Consider the following 17,101-nt stretch of genomic DNA (forward strand, 5'->3'; position numbering starts at 1 on the left):
CTTGAAAGTGCTATGTTAAAACTGGATTCTGATTGGCTGCTGCGTTCGTCGCTCAAAACGCGTCACAGTCTTGTAGCCCATAGCAACCAAACACTCCCATGGACGAACCCTGAGTCGAGAGTGAGGAACACTTTCAAGCTACTACGGTTTAAGCTACTGGTAACGGTTGTGTTTGTAGTTTATACGTGTAAACACGTTGACCTGGTCTGTTTGCGGCAAATTGTGATTTTAGCTAAAGTAAAGCTGCTAAATTATAACTAGCTAATATTACTGTAACAACTACTTGTTCTGGTCGAACGACGGATTACTGTTTATTTTACCAAATCATAAGGTAATAAAAATAAAACTAAGAGTGTGTTAACATTAATGATGATGATGATGATGATGATGATGATGATGATGATGATGATGATAATGATTTGTGATGTTATAGAAACAACTTTGAAACACAAGATTTGCTAGCCAAGCTAGTAAGCTGCAGTACTTTAGCACAATTCATTTCAAAGTTAATATTCATTCACAATTTGTATTTCATCTATTTCAATTTCACTCAAAATAACTCAAATACTCTGGCTTTGGGATTCCTTCTCTACCCCAGTACAAAATCAGTAAGGTTTTCAATGATTTGCATTAGTTAATGCATTTATTTGAATGTACAGTAACACTCTGAAAGGCAATTCTGCTAAAGTAGTTTCGAGATCTCAATAGTGAGCATGACCTGTATTAGCAGTTATATCATTTTTAACAGCTAAAGCCAGTCTAGATAAGAAAAATCCCTGAACGGCTTTACAGTTTTATTATCGTCCACAAGATGTCACCCTTTCTTTTAAAAATGACATGCCCCGTTTATAAACTGTGTCCACTTTGTGAGTTTTAGTCTCATTGACACACAGACAAAACTGGTCACGGATAAAAATTTGTAATTAAAAAAAATATATAAAAACTATATGTTGTTTGTGCTTGAATAATCATTTGTTTTAGTGTAGTTTTTCTCCAAGCAAGAATGGCTCCCAAGAAAAAGAAAACGTCCACAGGAAGTGCAGGCAATAAAGGAAGAGGTGAGTGTCTGAATATTATGTAAATACACAATAAATAAAGTGTTGAACTGACTTTGACTTCCTTCAGGGAAGGAGATTCTGACACCCACACCTGTGGAACAACCTGGTAAGTACGAATTCAACTTACAAATGCAATTTACTGCAATTCTATGACAAATGACAGTAATATAATATAATATAATATAATATAATATAATATAATATAATATAATATAATATAATATAATATAATATAATATAATATAATATAATATAATACTAATTTTAGAGTGAGAGATTTCATTAAATTGTTTTTTAACAAATGCATAAGCCTTTTATTCAAGTCTGACTTTAAAAATGAAGTTCTGACTAGTCTTACTTTGAAGTAGTATATGTAACACTCTGAACGTCTGAATGAGGAGCCTGGAAATGCATTCCTCTGAAATGATCTTGGGTGTACTGTTGCATAGCCTTTAGTTATATTCAGCTACAGGTTTCAGTTGTTGTGGTTTGGTTTGGTTTGGTTTCAGGTGGCTTCTGTTTCATGTTCAATAAATCAATCTATGTCAGCTTTGGTCGACATCAGTGGCTGTAGTGTATCGCCTAAGTGATGTTCACATGTGAGCTGGTCATCATCGCTCAGTTACCTACTCATTCATCTATGGCACCTGTTTGTACAGGGACATGTGTGAGAGAAAGGAGAGCCAACTCATTTAAGTTAAAGTGATTTCACTAGCGCTGCTTACGACTGCCCTTTAATTGCATTCTTGTGGGTTATGGAACATTTCACATTACACCGTCTTTGCCTTTGTAAATATTCCCCATCGATACAAATGCCACGGTTGACACATAACGCTGTGAAATGAGGGGTGTGAGTTTCCACTACAATGATTTGGCGTGAAGCCTAAGTGGTGTGAGATGAAAAGGTTGACACACCCAGCTGGGAAGTGGTTACTTAAGCTGCGCTTGAGCATTCCCAGCGTCCCCTCAGCAACCTTGTGGAAAGACTTTGAAGAGAGAGACCGCAAGCAGGATGAAAACTGTTATTATGCACAGCTCTGTTTACCGTAGCGTGTCCTGGACTCAGCCTGGCCCTCGATGTGGGGGCGTCTGCATAGATTGTTTATTAAGAAAAACTCTGTTGTGGTGAGGCTGCAGTGGTAGGGCTTTATACAGTTTACAGGAGGTTTAGCTGCCCGTAACGCTATTCAGGTCTAGAGTTCAAGCATTATTGATCTGCCTGTCAGACAGAAATACATGCATCCTTAAAAGCATTTGGATGTTGTGTGGAGGCTGTACACAATGACTACATGACACAAGCTGAGTATGTTTTTATTCCGGCAACACAAATAAAATCCTAAAATCAGATATAATAGATGTTTGTGCCTTTCGTATGTTCAGAAAGCGTTTCAGTCCATTTGCTCAGTTTTGTATTGATTTCTCACCAAGATCACCCAGAAGATATCTTCCCCATAGTCCTGACATCAGCCACCCAGGAGCTCTTCGGTTGCCGTGCTGATGAGGACGTTACGAGGGAGAGCCCCTTCAAGCTGCTGAAAAAAGACAGCATCGTACAGGACATTAAAACCAGAGCCGCAGTGTCCGATTTCAGCCCTGTGAAGCAAACTGTGCTGGTGAGGCTGAGGTATTGCACAGATCACTCAGACAACACCCCCAAGATACTGATTATACGAGCATCCCATGTCAAGCACTGTGGGAATGGAGAGAGTAACCAGTTTATCTTCTGCTTCTCCCAGTCTTAACTAGATTAAACGTATGGAAGCCAACGCTCTACTTAATGCATTCATTCACCTTCTATTTCAGAGCATTACTCTAATCAGCTGTGAGGTCACCCTGGGGAACCCACCCACACCAAACCATTCTAAGCCTCGGTCAAGGCTTTTTTATGTGGATACGGCCAAGACCTCATTGCTACCAATGTGTCCGTCCACACGTTGCTTCCCGATAGTCAAAGCACTTCTACATTGTTTATCAGTGGTTGGCAGAATAAATGCAAATGTGTTGCATTTATTTAGTCTAAATGCTGTCTCCCTACTGTTGGCAGGATTACCCAGAGGACGAGATCCTTCTTGTTTTCGACCGAGAGTTCACATATGGCCAACGCTTCTATCTGGTTCTGACACCAAAGGCCAAGGATGGAATTCTCTGTGTAAGAGGAGGCTAATTCTCATTACGGCAGCAAGGTTCACATCATAAGGTTTATTTTATTTGTTCGTGCTACAGTAATAATCTCGGTAGTTTTAAGTCTGCACTGAGACCATAAACAGTACCAGCATAGGGCCAGTTTTTTAAAGATGTGTTATTTAATTCATTTTTATTTCTCCTTATACAATATTTCTCACCTATCAGCAAAAGTATCAACGCGCATTCATTAGAATGACCGATGTTGCTTTAATATCTGGCACATTTGTGACACTTAAGACCCAAAACAATTTTGCTAAGTAATCGCCTGCTGTATTCTCTCTGTTCTCTCTTCTTCCAATGTTGTGCAGCCCCCACAGCCTGAAACGCTAGAAGTGTTGGAAAACAGAATCAATAACACCCCAGAACCAAAGCGATGGATTTCTCTTGGCAGTGAGAAGGAAATTGATGAGGAATGTGTCAAAGAGACGCGGGACAAGGTGCTGCAGCATACAACGCCAACAGGCTTAGAAAATAATACAGCCACAAACTCTGCCCGTCTGTATTTACCTCCCATTGTTCCTTCTTTTTGCCATCAGCTGCTATACAAGTTCTCCAGGGTGCGGAGGAAGTTCGGGGCACCGGTGTGTTTCTCTGACCGCAGCGCTGCAGACGCTAAGGGTGGCTACCTGGAGTGTGCTTCCTATCAAGACAGCAGATTCAGCATCAAGCAAATGCAGAGGGACTGCGGGATGCAGGCTGTGCCTGGACTGCAGAGCAGCAGTGCTCAGACACAGTGGTGGGTCAGGAAATCAGTACCCCCCCACACACACGCACGCACACACACGCACGCACGCACGCACGCACGCACGCACGCACGCACGCACGCACGCACACACACACACCAGATCGAACCTGAAACCTAACTCCAATAATACAGTGAATCATTATTGTATAAAATAATAGGTTGTGTTTAATACAGCGGTTTTTGACTGTATATTTATTCTTATTCTTTATTGCAATCACTTAAGCTTTTTATTGTGTTTTGGTGAATAGGTTTTGTTTACATATGTTGGGGGTCTTCTTACAGGATTGTTCAGAGGAATGTCTTTACGCAGTACAAGGCAAGAGAATTAAGTAAGGTGGAAATAGAAAACATCCTCCAGACTGAGTCTCTGAAGAATTTCCTCAACTCAGTGACCTTCAGGTAAAACTTCATATCCTGATAACTTGTGTTTTCAAAAATCAAAATCAACAGAACAGTAAGATCTCCAACCAGTAAGCGATTTTCAAAACCTCTTCAGTCTCCATTTTAAGGGAGCAGAGAAATACATAGTGACAGTGAAGGTTTATCCTTTCTTATAGATGTTTTGCCTTATTGTTTTGCAGACTTTTGAAGGCCCTTCAAGAGGAAGAGGTTATGAAAGTGTTTGTTGATGACTGCAAGGCTTTGGGAACAGAGAGTGAAGCTGGTGACTGGTCTGGGAATGTTTCTGAAGGCTTAATGCTTTATCAGGCCTTCAGCAACCAGAATTATACAGCAGACAGAAAGGTCAGCTGTATCAACTGGCACCCAACCATCTTTGGTAAAGTACAAACTCTCAAGCGAATAAAACATTGTCAGCTGATAGTTTCAAATTTGTATCACATTTCTTTCTCACTCAGGGAAAATTATGTTTGCATCAGATGCTGTTGTTATTTTATTGTTACTCAGTTCTGTCAGTGTAGTACAGTGTAGCCGGCACCCACTGCACTGAGGCTTGATGTGGCTGCTTTGTTGAACAGCAGAGCCTGCGGTTTTCAGCATGTAATAGCATTTGGTTTGGAAATGTCTACAAAGCGGTGTTGATGGAATGTGCTGGAAATAAGTTTAACTAAAATAAATTATATTAATCTTCCTGTCAGCTATTGAAAAATCATTATTTTCCATCAGCAACACTTTGTTATGCTGCCTAGATGTCATCACAGAGATCAGGATTCCAGCAAGATCTAGACAAACACAATCTTTGCCAAACGTACGATCAGTGGGAATATGTTTTTAAAGTAGGGATCAAAGTTGATCCATGAAGACGTGTCTTCTCCTTCTGCTGCCTCGCTGACAGTGTGTGTTTTTGATGTGGTAGGTGTGATAGCGGTGGCTTTGACAAGGAGAAAGGTGGAGCAGTTGAACGAGTCCGCTGTGTCGGACACTGGAGCTTCACTCATTGTCTTCTACAGCTTCTCTGACCCGTCTCATTGCCAGGTATGAAAACTGTGGCGCTCTGTGTTTGAGGCACAAGTCTGACTTTGTTTGACCTGCCATTTAACAACATCATTAAGCTGAGGAACAATCTGAGAGGCTCTATTGATCTGAACCAGGCACAAGTAACATGAGTTGTGCGTGACGCATGCTGCATATGTCATGCTTTGGTTTCATTGTCCACCGCAGCTGCATCAAAGTAGCCAAAGATACTTAATAGAGGAAATATATGAGATAAATATGTCTATTCACACAGATTAAAATCTTTTATTTCAGACATGCAGTTAATTATAAGGTGTGTGGATTTTAATGTGGAGCTGATAAATGATTGCTTGGTAATTCCCCCCAGCCCCCTGAGCCTTCTCTCCCCTCACGCTTGATGAAATGGAATCTCCTGTATGCACTTGGCTTTGCGGATTAAAAGCTGAACTTTGTAAGATGAGACTAGAATAAATAAATACTCGGGATGGCAGGCACCCAATATGTGGAAAATTGTGCTTTGAAATATAATATATGTGCCCTGTGTCTGTGGGTTTTCTGTGTTTTTTTGCAGTTGCTGCTGGAGTGTCCAGATGACATTTTTGCTTTTGAGTTCTGCCCCTCGGATCCCAATGTTATCGTTGGCGGCTGCACGAACGGCCAGGTGCTCAGTCTTAGCTCTCAACCACACCAACATCTGCCTCTAATGTTGATCTCATACTTCTTCCTGTCTCAGGTTGTCTTGTGGGACATTTCTGCTCACATCTCACACTTGGAGGGAACACAGTCAAGTGGTAAAACGGTCTCTGAAACCTTTGTAAGTATTCCCACTCTAATCTGCATGACGTGAACACAGCGTAGATTGTGCTCTTTGTCCTTCTTTGGTCCCTGATAGTGTGAGCTACGTCTCTTCAGCTCCGGGCCTCAGTTCATCGTGGCATGTGGCATATTAAAGACAGACTGTACTCCTCAGTGACGCTGTGTGACAGAAGGAGATGATGATACGCTGACTCCTGTGTTCTATCCTCATCCTCACCCTTTCATTAGATGGGAATGCAGAGGTCTAATGGTCCTTTTCAAGCCAACCACAGCTGTCAAAACTAGTTCAACAAATGTACGAATGCCAGGAGTAAATATCAAAGCAAGTTTATATCGTTGCTTGACCTCAAGAAATCTCAGGAAATGTTGTTGAAATGATCCAACAACAACAACATAAATATGCTTGGCTGAATACAGATGCTTAACGATTTTGTTTTAAGGGTACATGATCCATGATTAAACGATACTGTATAAGAGAGAGGACATGACAAAGTCAGTCCAATCACATATAAGACAACAACACAACAAACTACGTAAAAGCGACTCTAATCTGTTAAAACAACGAGGCCTCCTCTGATATCACTGATAGACACATATGCCCCCATCATACTGCCCTCATTGGTTTCCATTCCATCCCCATTTCCCTCTGTTCTCCTCTTTGTCCTTGTTTGTGCTTCATTCTCCTGAGTCAACAGCATCAGCCCACATACTCCAGCTGTGACACAAGCCTCCCATCTACCATCAGTTTGCCTCCACAGGAGATAACACAAGCAAATCAGATCATTGCTTTCCCCCAGTGTTTGCAGTGTAAACAGGGGAAGTTGTACCAGCTAAAAGGCTTTACTTCAACATTGCGTGCTGTGAAAGCCTCACTACGCCAGCACCTGGTGGGAGATTATCACATGAACCAAGATTTACCATCCTCCTGTAAAGACTTATCTTCTCTTCCCACCATTTTCTGTAATAAAAACAAGCCACCCACGCAACTACGGTCTTTGTATTTAGATTGAACTATCTTTCTGCACTGTCCTGTACTATAACCTGCTGTGCTTTTTGTGTTCGACCTCACGCCAGGAGCTCGATGACAAGAAGGAGAATAAGACCCCTGTTGTGCGCTACTGTGCAGTTTCTGCCTTAGAGAGCGGCCACAAAGCACCAATTACTGATGTCAAATGGCTGCCACCGACGTTTGAGGTACTGTACGCAGGGCTGAAAGGCCCAAGGGGTTGGCAAGAACGCAGAAGCCAAGGTTATTTCCAAACACTTCTGGGAACAGTAGAAGCTGGAGTCTCCACGAGATTAATAATTATATCATTTGGCCAAATATTTTGTGTAACTTCAGTGCAGTGTTTTCGGCTGAGCGTTGTTTATCGTCTCATTTTTAAGCCTCTTTGTCATATCTAATGTAAACACAGTTAACAGCATTCCACAGAGAACCAGATTAGGATTTTATCTTTACACACAGTCCCTAACCGATAAAAGCCTACTGTAATGCATTAAGTGCCAGCTCTGTTACTGACCTATGAGTTCTAGTTTTGATTTTTATCCAACCTTGGTTAAAAGGCATTTAAAGGTACAGTACCAGTGTGGGAAACGAGGTCAGGTACAGTGAGTCAGGGCCATCAGGCCGCTGAGGCTGCATCGATTACAGCATTTACCCTGGAGCCACACTGACACGTACAGGACGCTGTCAGAGGGGACCACAGTGAACAAACAGAGCCGTCCAGACCCGCTGAAGTTACTGCCACACAGCAGCCCATTCATCACATGTTGTTTACTGGTACTAGTTTTTGTTGCTGACAGCTGAAAACAATTACTTCTGTATTTGTTCTGTTTTGCCCCCTGATACTGACTCAGCAAAGAATTGACCTGAAGCAATAACTTTCCTGGTGCACAACACTGTAAAAGATGATAACAATCCACCACACAGTCCCACACACAGTATTCTAGTGGTCAGGTCTTCGGGAAATCCAGTTTCCAGCTGGCTCCCATCCCTCATCTTGATTTAGTTAGTTGTTCTAATGGGTTAGAGGCACTAGCACTTATCTGGATAAAACACTGGCAATCACCAAAGTGCCCTCCTGGGGAATATTAGAATTCCCTACATATTCCCGGAACCGTAATCACTTAGATGAGCTGACGTGGACATGATTTATGTGTGTGTGATTAGGTGACCAGGACGGGCTCACCAGTGGAGAACAGGAACCACGCCTCTGTTCAGTTTGTCACCTGCTCCCCTGACTGGTATGTACAGAACGCAGCATCTTTACACTCTCTTCCTCCAACATTACGTTTGGCAGCTCTTACATTTGCTTTGCTTCGGCCTGCGTCTCCCTGTTTATGTGAAGCTCGATACTGTTCTGGGATGTGCGAGTCAAACAGCTGAGCCAATCGGCGTCAGACAGGAAGCAGCAGACGACACCTTACGCTGTCCCTGACAGATTCAAGCACTTGGACTGGACATGGAAACCGCTGTTCAGGGTGAGAGGTTGAGGGTGTAGGATAAGACTCAATCATTACTATAGATAAAGGAATTAATAAGATGCTATGTGCAATATGTGTGTATAAATGTATTATTTTCTCTTCCTACCAATTATCAGGTTTCCTTGCCAAAAATCAACACCACTGGAGAATATGCTCCTCTGAAGTTCAACTTTGAGCCTTACACCCGTGAGAGCACAACAGATGGAGGCACAGGTGAGAGTTTGCCCTTGGGGCTGGTCATGTTATAGCATTGTGGGTAAGAGACAAACGCCCCAGCCATCCGTGCTGCTACCTGTTGACCTGCCATGAGCTTGTCCACCTCCTCTGTTCCGTCTGCTCTGCTCACATCCTCCCTGCGACTGATGGACTGGTGTCCCAGAAGGTAAAGTGATGTAGCAGTGCAGGTACATGAGACGGGGGGAATGTTGCATTCTGCTGTGGATGGCTGCGTACCGTGATCAGCAGTGCAGGGTTGACCCGGCCCACAGACCGTCTCCCTCCTCTCTCCTCTGGTTTCATGGCACTTTATTAAGTGATTCTTCCAAAACAGCACCCTCACAGCCCCAGTGCATTAGTCTTACTTACTGTCAGCTCTTTGCAATATGCTGCTCAGGCTCCTCAGAGGCCGGAGGACGATAGTGTGTGTCCTGGCTGGTCAAGAAAAGACCTGTCTTTGTCTGGCGATAAAAACAGCTTCTGTGCTGTTTATAGAATTTATAGTCATTAAATAAGACAATAAATCAGTTGTTTTGACTGTTATTAAGGTTTTGTTAATCTCATAGCGGTGCTTACTTTAGCTCTTTGACTGAGTTTACTCCCCCAGAAAGGCCCCATCTCTGCAACAGTCCCACGTGATGTGATCAGACCAGAGTCGAGCAGCAGCACCGTGTGAGACAATGTGGACATTTGTAGCTGTGTCGTATCATCTGCCACATATCTTAACACACATCTTAACTGGGGAAAGTGGATTTGGAGGACGTGTGATTGAGTAATCTGATCTGACCTTCAGGAGCTAATCTAACAGAGTCTGAGCCTTGATTGGGAGCGCCCCACTGATAAGGGGGTGTGAACGGATAGTCCTGCACTGTCCCTGACAGACAGTTGGGCCTTTATGATGGAAAGGCTTCTTCCAGCCTCGCCTATCTCAACCCTCCCACCCTTCTCCCTTACTATCTCCCCGCTCGGCGCGTCCCACACTCCCACCTCCACCTTTTGTCCCATTCTTCTCCGATCCCCTCACGTCCCTTTTTACCAGCCCATTCACCTGAGCAGAACCCCTCTGCACGGACTTCTCTTTAGCCTTTCTGTCGTCTTGTTCATGGTCAGATTACAGTGCAACCTGCAACTGTTTCAGTCGCTATCAATTTTTTATGTTAAATGAATACTAGATGTTTTTAATATTTTTTAAAGCATTTCAGGGAAACTTTTCTATGCAAACTAACACATGAGTTTGTGTAAACATTTCTTATTTACATTTGTGAATTTCTTGATTGGATGAAAAGGATTAGATAAGGATCAACACAAAAATATGAATGCATAGTTGAAGGTTTACCCTTTTTTGACTCTCCTCTCGATTCTCTGATAGACAAGGCTGATGAAAACGAAGCAGACTCAGACATCCCAGACTTCAGCCAGCTCAGTGCACACTCGGCCAGAACACTCCCAGCTCTGGCAGATGTCAATACTAAGCTCTACATAGGAACAGAGGTGAACGTTCTGATTCTTGTCTCACTGTGCACAGCAGTAACAGTTCTTTCCACTTATGAAGCTACAACCTCATAATGAACTGCGTATTTTTACTGCCAGGACTGTGAGATCATCTACACTGACTGGAAGCTGGTGAAGGACGACTCTGGACGGATGCACAGTAAGTACAAACACAACCATAACCTGCTTGTAAAGGTTCCAGTGGTTTGTTCTCAATTTATTTGAACTGAACGCACTAGACATATTCATTTACAATTACTTCCACTTTGGTTTAACAACGACAACTGTAAACCAGGCTAATGGTGTGGAGGCCATTCTGGTTGAAGCAGTCAGTGGATTTACGAGGGTTTACGCAGGGTTAACGGCTTTTTGTCCAGCTTTGGCTTGTTGCCTTATAAAAGCTAGTTAGTGTCAAATCAAAGAGTTCCCCTCACCCCTTGTCTCTCCTTTCTTCCAGGTTCCAAGCCTCTCCACTGTTGTAACATCCATCACGGGATGGTGAATACAGTCCAACGATCACCCTTCTTCAAAGACATCATTTTAACAATAGGAGGCTGGAACTTTGCCATCTGGAAGGAGGGAGTCATGGTAACAACATCCTGTAGCTTCACGTACACTAGCTGCCAACACAGTACGGCGTCCAACAAGCAAAATATAGCCACAAACAAAACGTTGTAGCCACAAAAAAAGTGATTTTAGACATGCACCATCATTTCATTGTTTTGCTTTCTAATGTATGTTCATGGATGGTACTTACAGTAATTAATAGACCACATTTATTTTATTTTTAATCCACTGACTCTGACTGTAGGATGGACCCATCGTCCTGTCACAAGGTTTTGAGCAGGTGTGCACTGTGGGCTGCTGGTCCTTGTCGCGGCCAGCTGTTTTCTTCATTGGGAAAGAGAACGGTAGTATTGAGGTGTGGAACCTGCTGGAAAAGACCAATGAGCCGGTCCACGTCCAAGCACATGCCACCAACGACACCATTTCCTCCATCACTCCCTGGGTCGCCTCTCGTGAGCTCTTTATCCTTCAGAAAAATGTTTTAAGAGCACCTACAGATCATTTGTTTTTCAGGGGAGGCGCCTTATACTACATTACAGGGGCTCACACGGACTGTTTCTGTTTCCCTTACAGCCAAGCAGCACTTTCTGGCTGTGAGTGACTGCCTTGGAATAGTCCGTGTTTTTGAAATCCCTAAAAAACTTTACATTCCCTCCAGGAATGAGGTAAGACAGTGTGAAAGCACCTACGTTCCCACTCAGTCATGGAACTGAGATGTTTGTTGGCAAAATAACTAGGAATGTGCTGTCAATCAAGGCTGTAAAACTGAGACACGCTAACACTAGTTTAATGACAGCAACTTTAATATCTGGGATATTTTGCAGCTTTACTTTTCTGACCAACGTTCACCACAGTTACTAACTAAGACTTTATGTTTGCAGGCTTTGAGCATGAAGAAATACTTTGAACATGGGGAGGAAGGGCTGAAGGACTTTTTAAAGAAGAAGGAGCAGTGGGATAAGCAGAACGCGGTGAGATGTGGTTTAAACAGGAAAGACAAACTGCCAGCTGGATTAATGTGACCATCGATGAATGTTCTGTGGACGGCCATGAATGAGGCCTTGATGCTCAGCGTACATAAGGACTCATAGATGCCTGTATTGACCCAGTTACACATAAGGACACCAGTTTCAAGTTGATAATGGCATTGCTGGTTTAGGCCCTCTGCACTACAGTATCTCCTTCATTGTCTCTCTCCTCATGTTTAATTCACCCAGATCGTTATTCGATCCTCAGCTGTGGGGATAGTAGTGTATGTGTTCAAAAACGCGTCTTATGGGATGGACGTGTGTAACCCGATCTGCTCCGTCCAGCGGTTCTGGGCCCGTACTGCTGTTCACCTAGCGCCTTTACTCTGAGGATGAGTCTGACAGTGCTGCGTTGTTTTCCACACATTTGTCCCCAGGAGCTGGACAAGCCAGACGCCGCCACGCTGGAGTCTGAGGAGCTGACAGTGAAGGAGTACAGCGATTACCTGACGCTGCAGGAGAGCATCCTGAAAGGCAGAGGCCTGATGCCAGCCGCCGTCACGCAGCATCACTAACTGCATGTTACATTAAAGCTTGGGTGGATTTGATAAAACACCAGTAATGATGTCTGTGTTTCCTGTGTAATGGTTTTTAAACATGATCCCCAGTAAAAGAATGAACCTCTCAGTGAATTGATTCTGCCATCGACATCCAGCCTGTCCTTGGGTCGGGGCTTCAGGGTCATCACCCATCTGTGATCTAGTTTCAGGGTAATGTCATCCATTAGCGTTCTGTCCACCATCGCTCCCCGAAGACACAGTTTGAGAACCATTATGGGTTTGACCTTGGCTGCGAGTTATTTTAAGGCAGTTTACTTTGGCCATTTCTGAGGGAACCAGCTAAAGACACAGACTCCAGAAAAAAACAACAACAACTCACAAGATGTGAGTTCAAATGCAAGGATTCAGAAATTAAACACATTTGAACTCCTTCTTGAGCCTGTGTGTTTAGCTGGTTCATGCTGAATGAGCTTGACAACGATAAAATAAAACTGTGTGCTGTCTGATATAACCATAAAACCCAACACTGAGCTGATACAGGCCAAAAAGCTTCATGAAGCTGAAGGAAGAAGAGACAAATAGAGACTTGGTGCTTAGATGGTTTTTACATGGTGACCCTGCTTTTATTTTTAATGTGTCCTAATCAAGCAGGTGGTGGAAATGAAAGCAGAAAAGCACCGCTGGTTTACAGCAGCTGCTAACTGAGGGTCCCTCTGATAAGAAGCTGTAACTGTGTGGTAAAGGATTCAGCCTGTTGCTTTGGCCCAATGACTTAATGCTTCTGTGTCCCCGCTGGGTTCGACCACCACCCAGCACTCATGTTGTTATTTACTCGCCATCAAGTAATCAAATAAAGTTTGTTTTGCACCTGAATTATTCATGTTGCTCACTGTTTTCCATAATCAAATTCCTGTCACTTTGTCCACAACATTTATGAGCACACGGTTTCCATTGCACTCGCTTGTAATGAGTCTCTCCCGCCCTCTGGGCTCCATTAGTTTCGCTCCTTCATGGGGAATAAAATGAGGACGTCTCAGAGTGCTGGGTCCACATCAGGTCAAGTTGGCTCAGCCAACCCATAGTCACAACTGACAGCCGGTACCCTGCTAAAAAAAGAGGCTGCAGGGGCAGAGGGGGGGTGCTGCATAATATAGGGGCAGCTGTCTATTGCAAGGTTTTCACACTGTGTCCACGATGCCTCAAAAGGGAAGAGGGAGTTAAAGGAAAAAGTGAACAACAGAAACACACATGGTTGAAAGTTTAGGAGGAGGGTGCAGAAGGAAGGAAAGAAAGAAAGAAAGAAAGAAAGAAAGAAAGAAAGAAAGAAAGAAAGAAAGAAAGAAAGAAAGAAAGAAAGAAAGAAAGAAAGAAAGAAAGAAAGAAAGAAAGAAAGAAAGAAAGAAAGAAAGAAAGAAAGAAAGAAAGAAAGAAAGAAAGAAAGAAAGAAAGAAAGAAAGAAAGAAGAATTCGAGAGCAAGAGATGAAAAACGGAGCCCTTAACACAGAGAAGTGAGGTCGACTTCACTCTGGCCATGACTCATTCACGTGGACGGTCCTGTCACAGGGTGGAGGGGTGGAGGAGGGTGAAGAATGGGCCGATGCATAGGGGCAGGCGTCCATATGGCCCCTGAGGCATCAGCGGGGCCTGTGACAAAGGAGGCTGCGCTCCCTCTAAGCGCTGGGTTCCTGTTCTGGTAGCTTCTCTGCACAGCCTCTCACGTTCTCCCAGGCGGCCTCAGGAATGTGCTTTCTGCCAGGCAGCACATACTGGGAGGCTTCAGCCTCGCTGCTTGGTTAATATTTTAAGGACTGAAGCAAAGAATGTTGAAGGGGCGTCAATGCTGCTGCTGCCGTTTGAAATTCCACAGACTCGTGAAGTGACGCTTCCTCTTTAATGCTGCTCGACAATGGAAAGCGTGGACGCGATCCCAGCTTCCGCCGCTGGTATTCATCACCCCACACTTCTTACCTAAGAATCTGAGATTTCCCTAATGTAAAGAGCTCTTTATTTACGGGAAATCCAAACAGGATGGATTGGCTGCAGCCGCATTTTTATCACCAGTTCTTTAAGGTTTTAAGCCAGTTCTGGGGAAACAATGTGAGCAGGTGCTGAGCTATAAATCTGGCCTGGCGAATGAAGCCATTGCCTTGGCTTTGTTCTGGCCGGCCTCTTCGCTTCTCCTGCTGGGGAGGGTGGTAGGTGGGTGGGGTGGAGCCCGCAATGGGGCTCAATTCATTTCACACAGTCAACTGGTTTGGAGCGCAGCTGCAGATGGAGATGTCGGACGTCTGGCAAGCACAAGCTGCAGGCTGTGAAAGTTAGGAACAAACTAATCTGCACCTTTCTTCTCATCACAGAAGAGTCTCTGATTGTCTGCATTTTTCTCCTGTTATGTCATCAGACTATGGATTTGACTATATTTAACTATGAAGCAGACGTTCAAACCTCAGAAGCCAGGGGCGGCTTTCATTAGTTGACCCCTGACCTCATAGGAGCTCAAGTGACTGGAGCAGTGCAGTGGAATGTTTCCTCATTTTCAGATTTTAAAGCCGTCAAAACAGTCTCCTCTTCATTTCACTACAATCTCAGTGGCATCTGTGTGAGCGGAGGTGACGTACACAAACAATTAAAGAAGACCTCCACTCCAAATTCTTTGCACCAGTGAAAGTCTTAAGTGGTGAGGAGACACGAGGCCACGGTGACCTTTGACCTTCAAAATCTAATCTCTGCATCTTTGACTCCAACTGAACATTTGCCCTGAAATTAAAGCCACTCCCTTGAGACGCTCATGTGATATTGGGTTCAAAGGATGACAGGTTAACCTCTGGGGATCATGAATGTCACAACTTCATGACAGTCCATTAAAAACTCATGGAAACAAAGGCCTGGATCTAAGTGGCAGAATGGGTGACGGTGCTGACATCCCATTAGTGGCTAACGTTACAACAGAACATTACATTAGATTCTCCCTCGCTGTGCTCACCAGCATGAACCATTACTGCTCCATGGGGTTCTGAACCACCTCAACACAAAGCTCCTCAGCCTTTTTACATAGAGCAACGTGATTTCAGGCCGGATGCAGGATGCAGTCCTGTCATCGAGACTCTCAGCATTTGGAAAAGCCCCGTCACGTTTCACGTCTGGGATCTGACAGTCAGGGGAGGTTTGGAGAGAAATCAATCCAATTCATGATCTTTTTGTGAGTAAAATTGCAGCTTATTAGTCTGAGGAGGACACGACTAGCAGTTTGTATCACCTGAAGCAGCGTGTTTTAGCGCTGACAGCTGACGAGTGCTCCGCTGACAGGAACCAGGCGAATGCAGCCAAATACCAGCCGCACCGCCTCGCTTCCTGTCCGAGGAACAAAGCTATCGCCCCATTGGCATCAGGGGGATGTTAGGGCCGAATCTGCACCAAAGAGCAGCACCTGCGCGTTTATCAGCCCAGCGAAGCCCAGCTTCTCCCATTGAATCTGACCACACCTGCTCTGGAGCCTCCTTTTCAGGCTCACCTTTCACATTTTTCCCTCCTATCAAGCGCAGCGAACCTTCACCCTCATCCTGTCCTCACGCTGAAAGGAGATTGCTGTCCTCTGGAGGAGTGGGAGGGAGACGTGATGAGCAGCTTACCTCTAGGACGGATTAGCCTTATTAAAATGAAATAGTCTAGTCCTGAGTGACAGGCCAATGGAGGTGGAGCAGGGAAGCGGCCGGGAGGACAGAGGAGAGGCTGCGTTGTGTGAGGCCCGGCCCCCGAGGATCTGAAGCGCCGCTGCTCTGTGTTCTGGCTTCCCTCCATTCTTCACTTTCACCTCTCCTCATCTTCTGCCCCCTCGGCCCTAGGCCGCGCTCTCATCACCGCCGCAGTGCAGAACAGGCGGATCCGTCAGCGGCGTATCGAGGGATCTCCTCAGAGGCCCTCAGATGAGCTGCCAAGAACAGGGGCTGGACTGCAGCGACACAAAGGAGCAGAAAAAACACATCAAAAGCGCGGTAAAATGTGTCTAATGGACCCACGGGGCTCTGTGGGTTGGGAACGGGCGTCCGGGGTCACTTCATAAGGATTCCCAGCTCACACTCTACACTCACATCCAAACATTTCCACATTGGTTTCGTTGTATTGATGGAGTTTGCTAAAAGCATGGAATATAGAAAATGACACACTGTTTGGGTTTGTTTCAGATTGCATAGATTCATCCTGCAGCAGAGGTGATGCTCTGAGTGGAACATCAGCTTTACGACGCTCCATCACTCAGCGCTTCACGCTGACCAGACCTTTAGCCTTTATTGCAGTAGTTCAAATGATACTGCGCTGGATGAAAAAGCCTGAGACAAAGGCTGCGTTTGTGCGGACGGCTCCTTGACTTGGAGCCACGACACCGACTCAAAGGTCAACAGAGATTACGGGAACGGAGGAGAGAGACGGGGGAAGCGTTCACATGCAGGTGGTGTCGAGGACGTTTCCCTAAGGAGACCACATCTCTTCTTCTGCCCAAATTAGAAGCGAGCACAGGTTCAGCCGGGTTCGCGCTGACAGGCCTCATATCAAGGGGCGACGCTGTCTATGCAAACACGCGCCGTGTTATTATGTCTACCTCC

At 44.6% G+C, this 17,101-nt stretch overlaps 1 protein-coding gene across 6 annotated transcripts; it reads left to right on the forward strand.

Moving 5' to 3' along the window:
* The first annotated feature begins 51 nt into the window (after nucleotides 1-51).
* On the forward strand, nucleotides 52-12,557 carry dnai3 (dynein axonemal intermediate chain 3). Of its 6 annotated transcripts, none has more exons than XM_029149035.3 (23): nucleotides 52-159; nucleotides 982-1,058; nucleotides 1,126-1,164; nucleotides 2,487-2,671; nucleotides 3,103-3,207; nucleotides 3,551-3,679; nucleotides 3,779-3,978; nucleotides 4,270-4,386; nucleotides 4,569-4,765; nucleotides 5,303-5,421; nucleotides 5,972-6,061; nucleotides 6,134-6,214; nucleotides 7,291-7,410; nucleotides 8,387-8,460; nucleotides 8,565-8,697; nucleotides 8,817-8,913; nucleotides 10,286-10,407; nucleotides 10,507-10,567; nucleotides 10,865-10,995; nucleotides 11,219-11,426; nucleotides 11,548-11,639; nucleotides 11,856-11,945; nucleotides 12,380-12,557. In XM_029149035.3, the coding sequence occupies exons 2-23, from the start codon at nucleotides 1,004-1,006 to the stop codon at nucleotides 12,515-12,517; spliced, it is 2,583 nt and encodes an 860-aa protein (XP_029004868.1). In that variant the 5' UTR covers nucleotides 52-159; nucleotides 982-1,003; the 3' UTR covers nucleotides 12,518-12,557. The 6 variants fall into 6 exon arrangements, with proteins under 6 accessions (XP_029004868.1, XP_055364183.1, XP_029004870.1 ...); XM_029149037.3 differs by having other exon boundaries at nucleotides 78-159; nucleotides 987-1,058; XM_029149040.3 differs by having other exon boundaries at nucleotides 101-120; nucleotides 987-1,058.
* Nucleotides 12,558-17,101: the final 4,544 nt, after the last annotated feature.

This window comes from Betta splendens, chromosome 4 (assembly GCF_900634795.4).
Source record: "Betta splendens chromosome 4, fBetSpl5.4, whole genome shotgun sequence".
NCBI lineage: Eukaryota > Metazoa > Chordata > Actinopteri > Anabantiformes > Osphronemidae > Betta > Betta splendens.

What these genes read in the sequence shown, in the direction of transcription:
- dnai3 (XM_029149035.3), top strand. Translation starts at nt 1,004, where the DNA reads ATGGCTCCCAAGAAAAAGAAAACGTCCACAGGAAGTGCAGGCAATAAA. An exon ending in CTCAACTCAGTGACCTTCAG is followed by an intron (nt 4,387 to 4,568) that starts GTAAAACTTCAT and finishes ATTGTTTTGCAG; the next exon opens with ACTTTTGAAGGCCCTTCAAG. An exon ending in GGCTGCCACCGACGTTTGAG is followed by an intron (nt 7,411 to 8,386) that starts GTACTGTACGCA and finishes GTGTGTGATTAG; the next exon opens with GTGACCAGGACGGGCTCACC.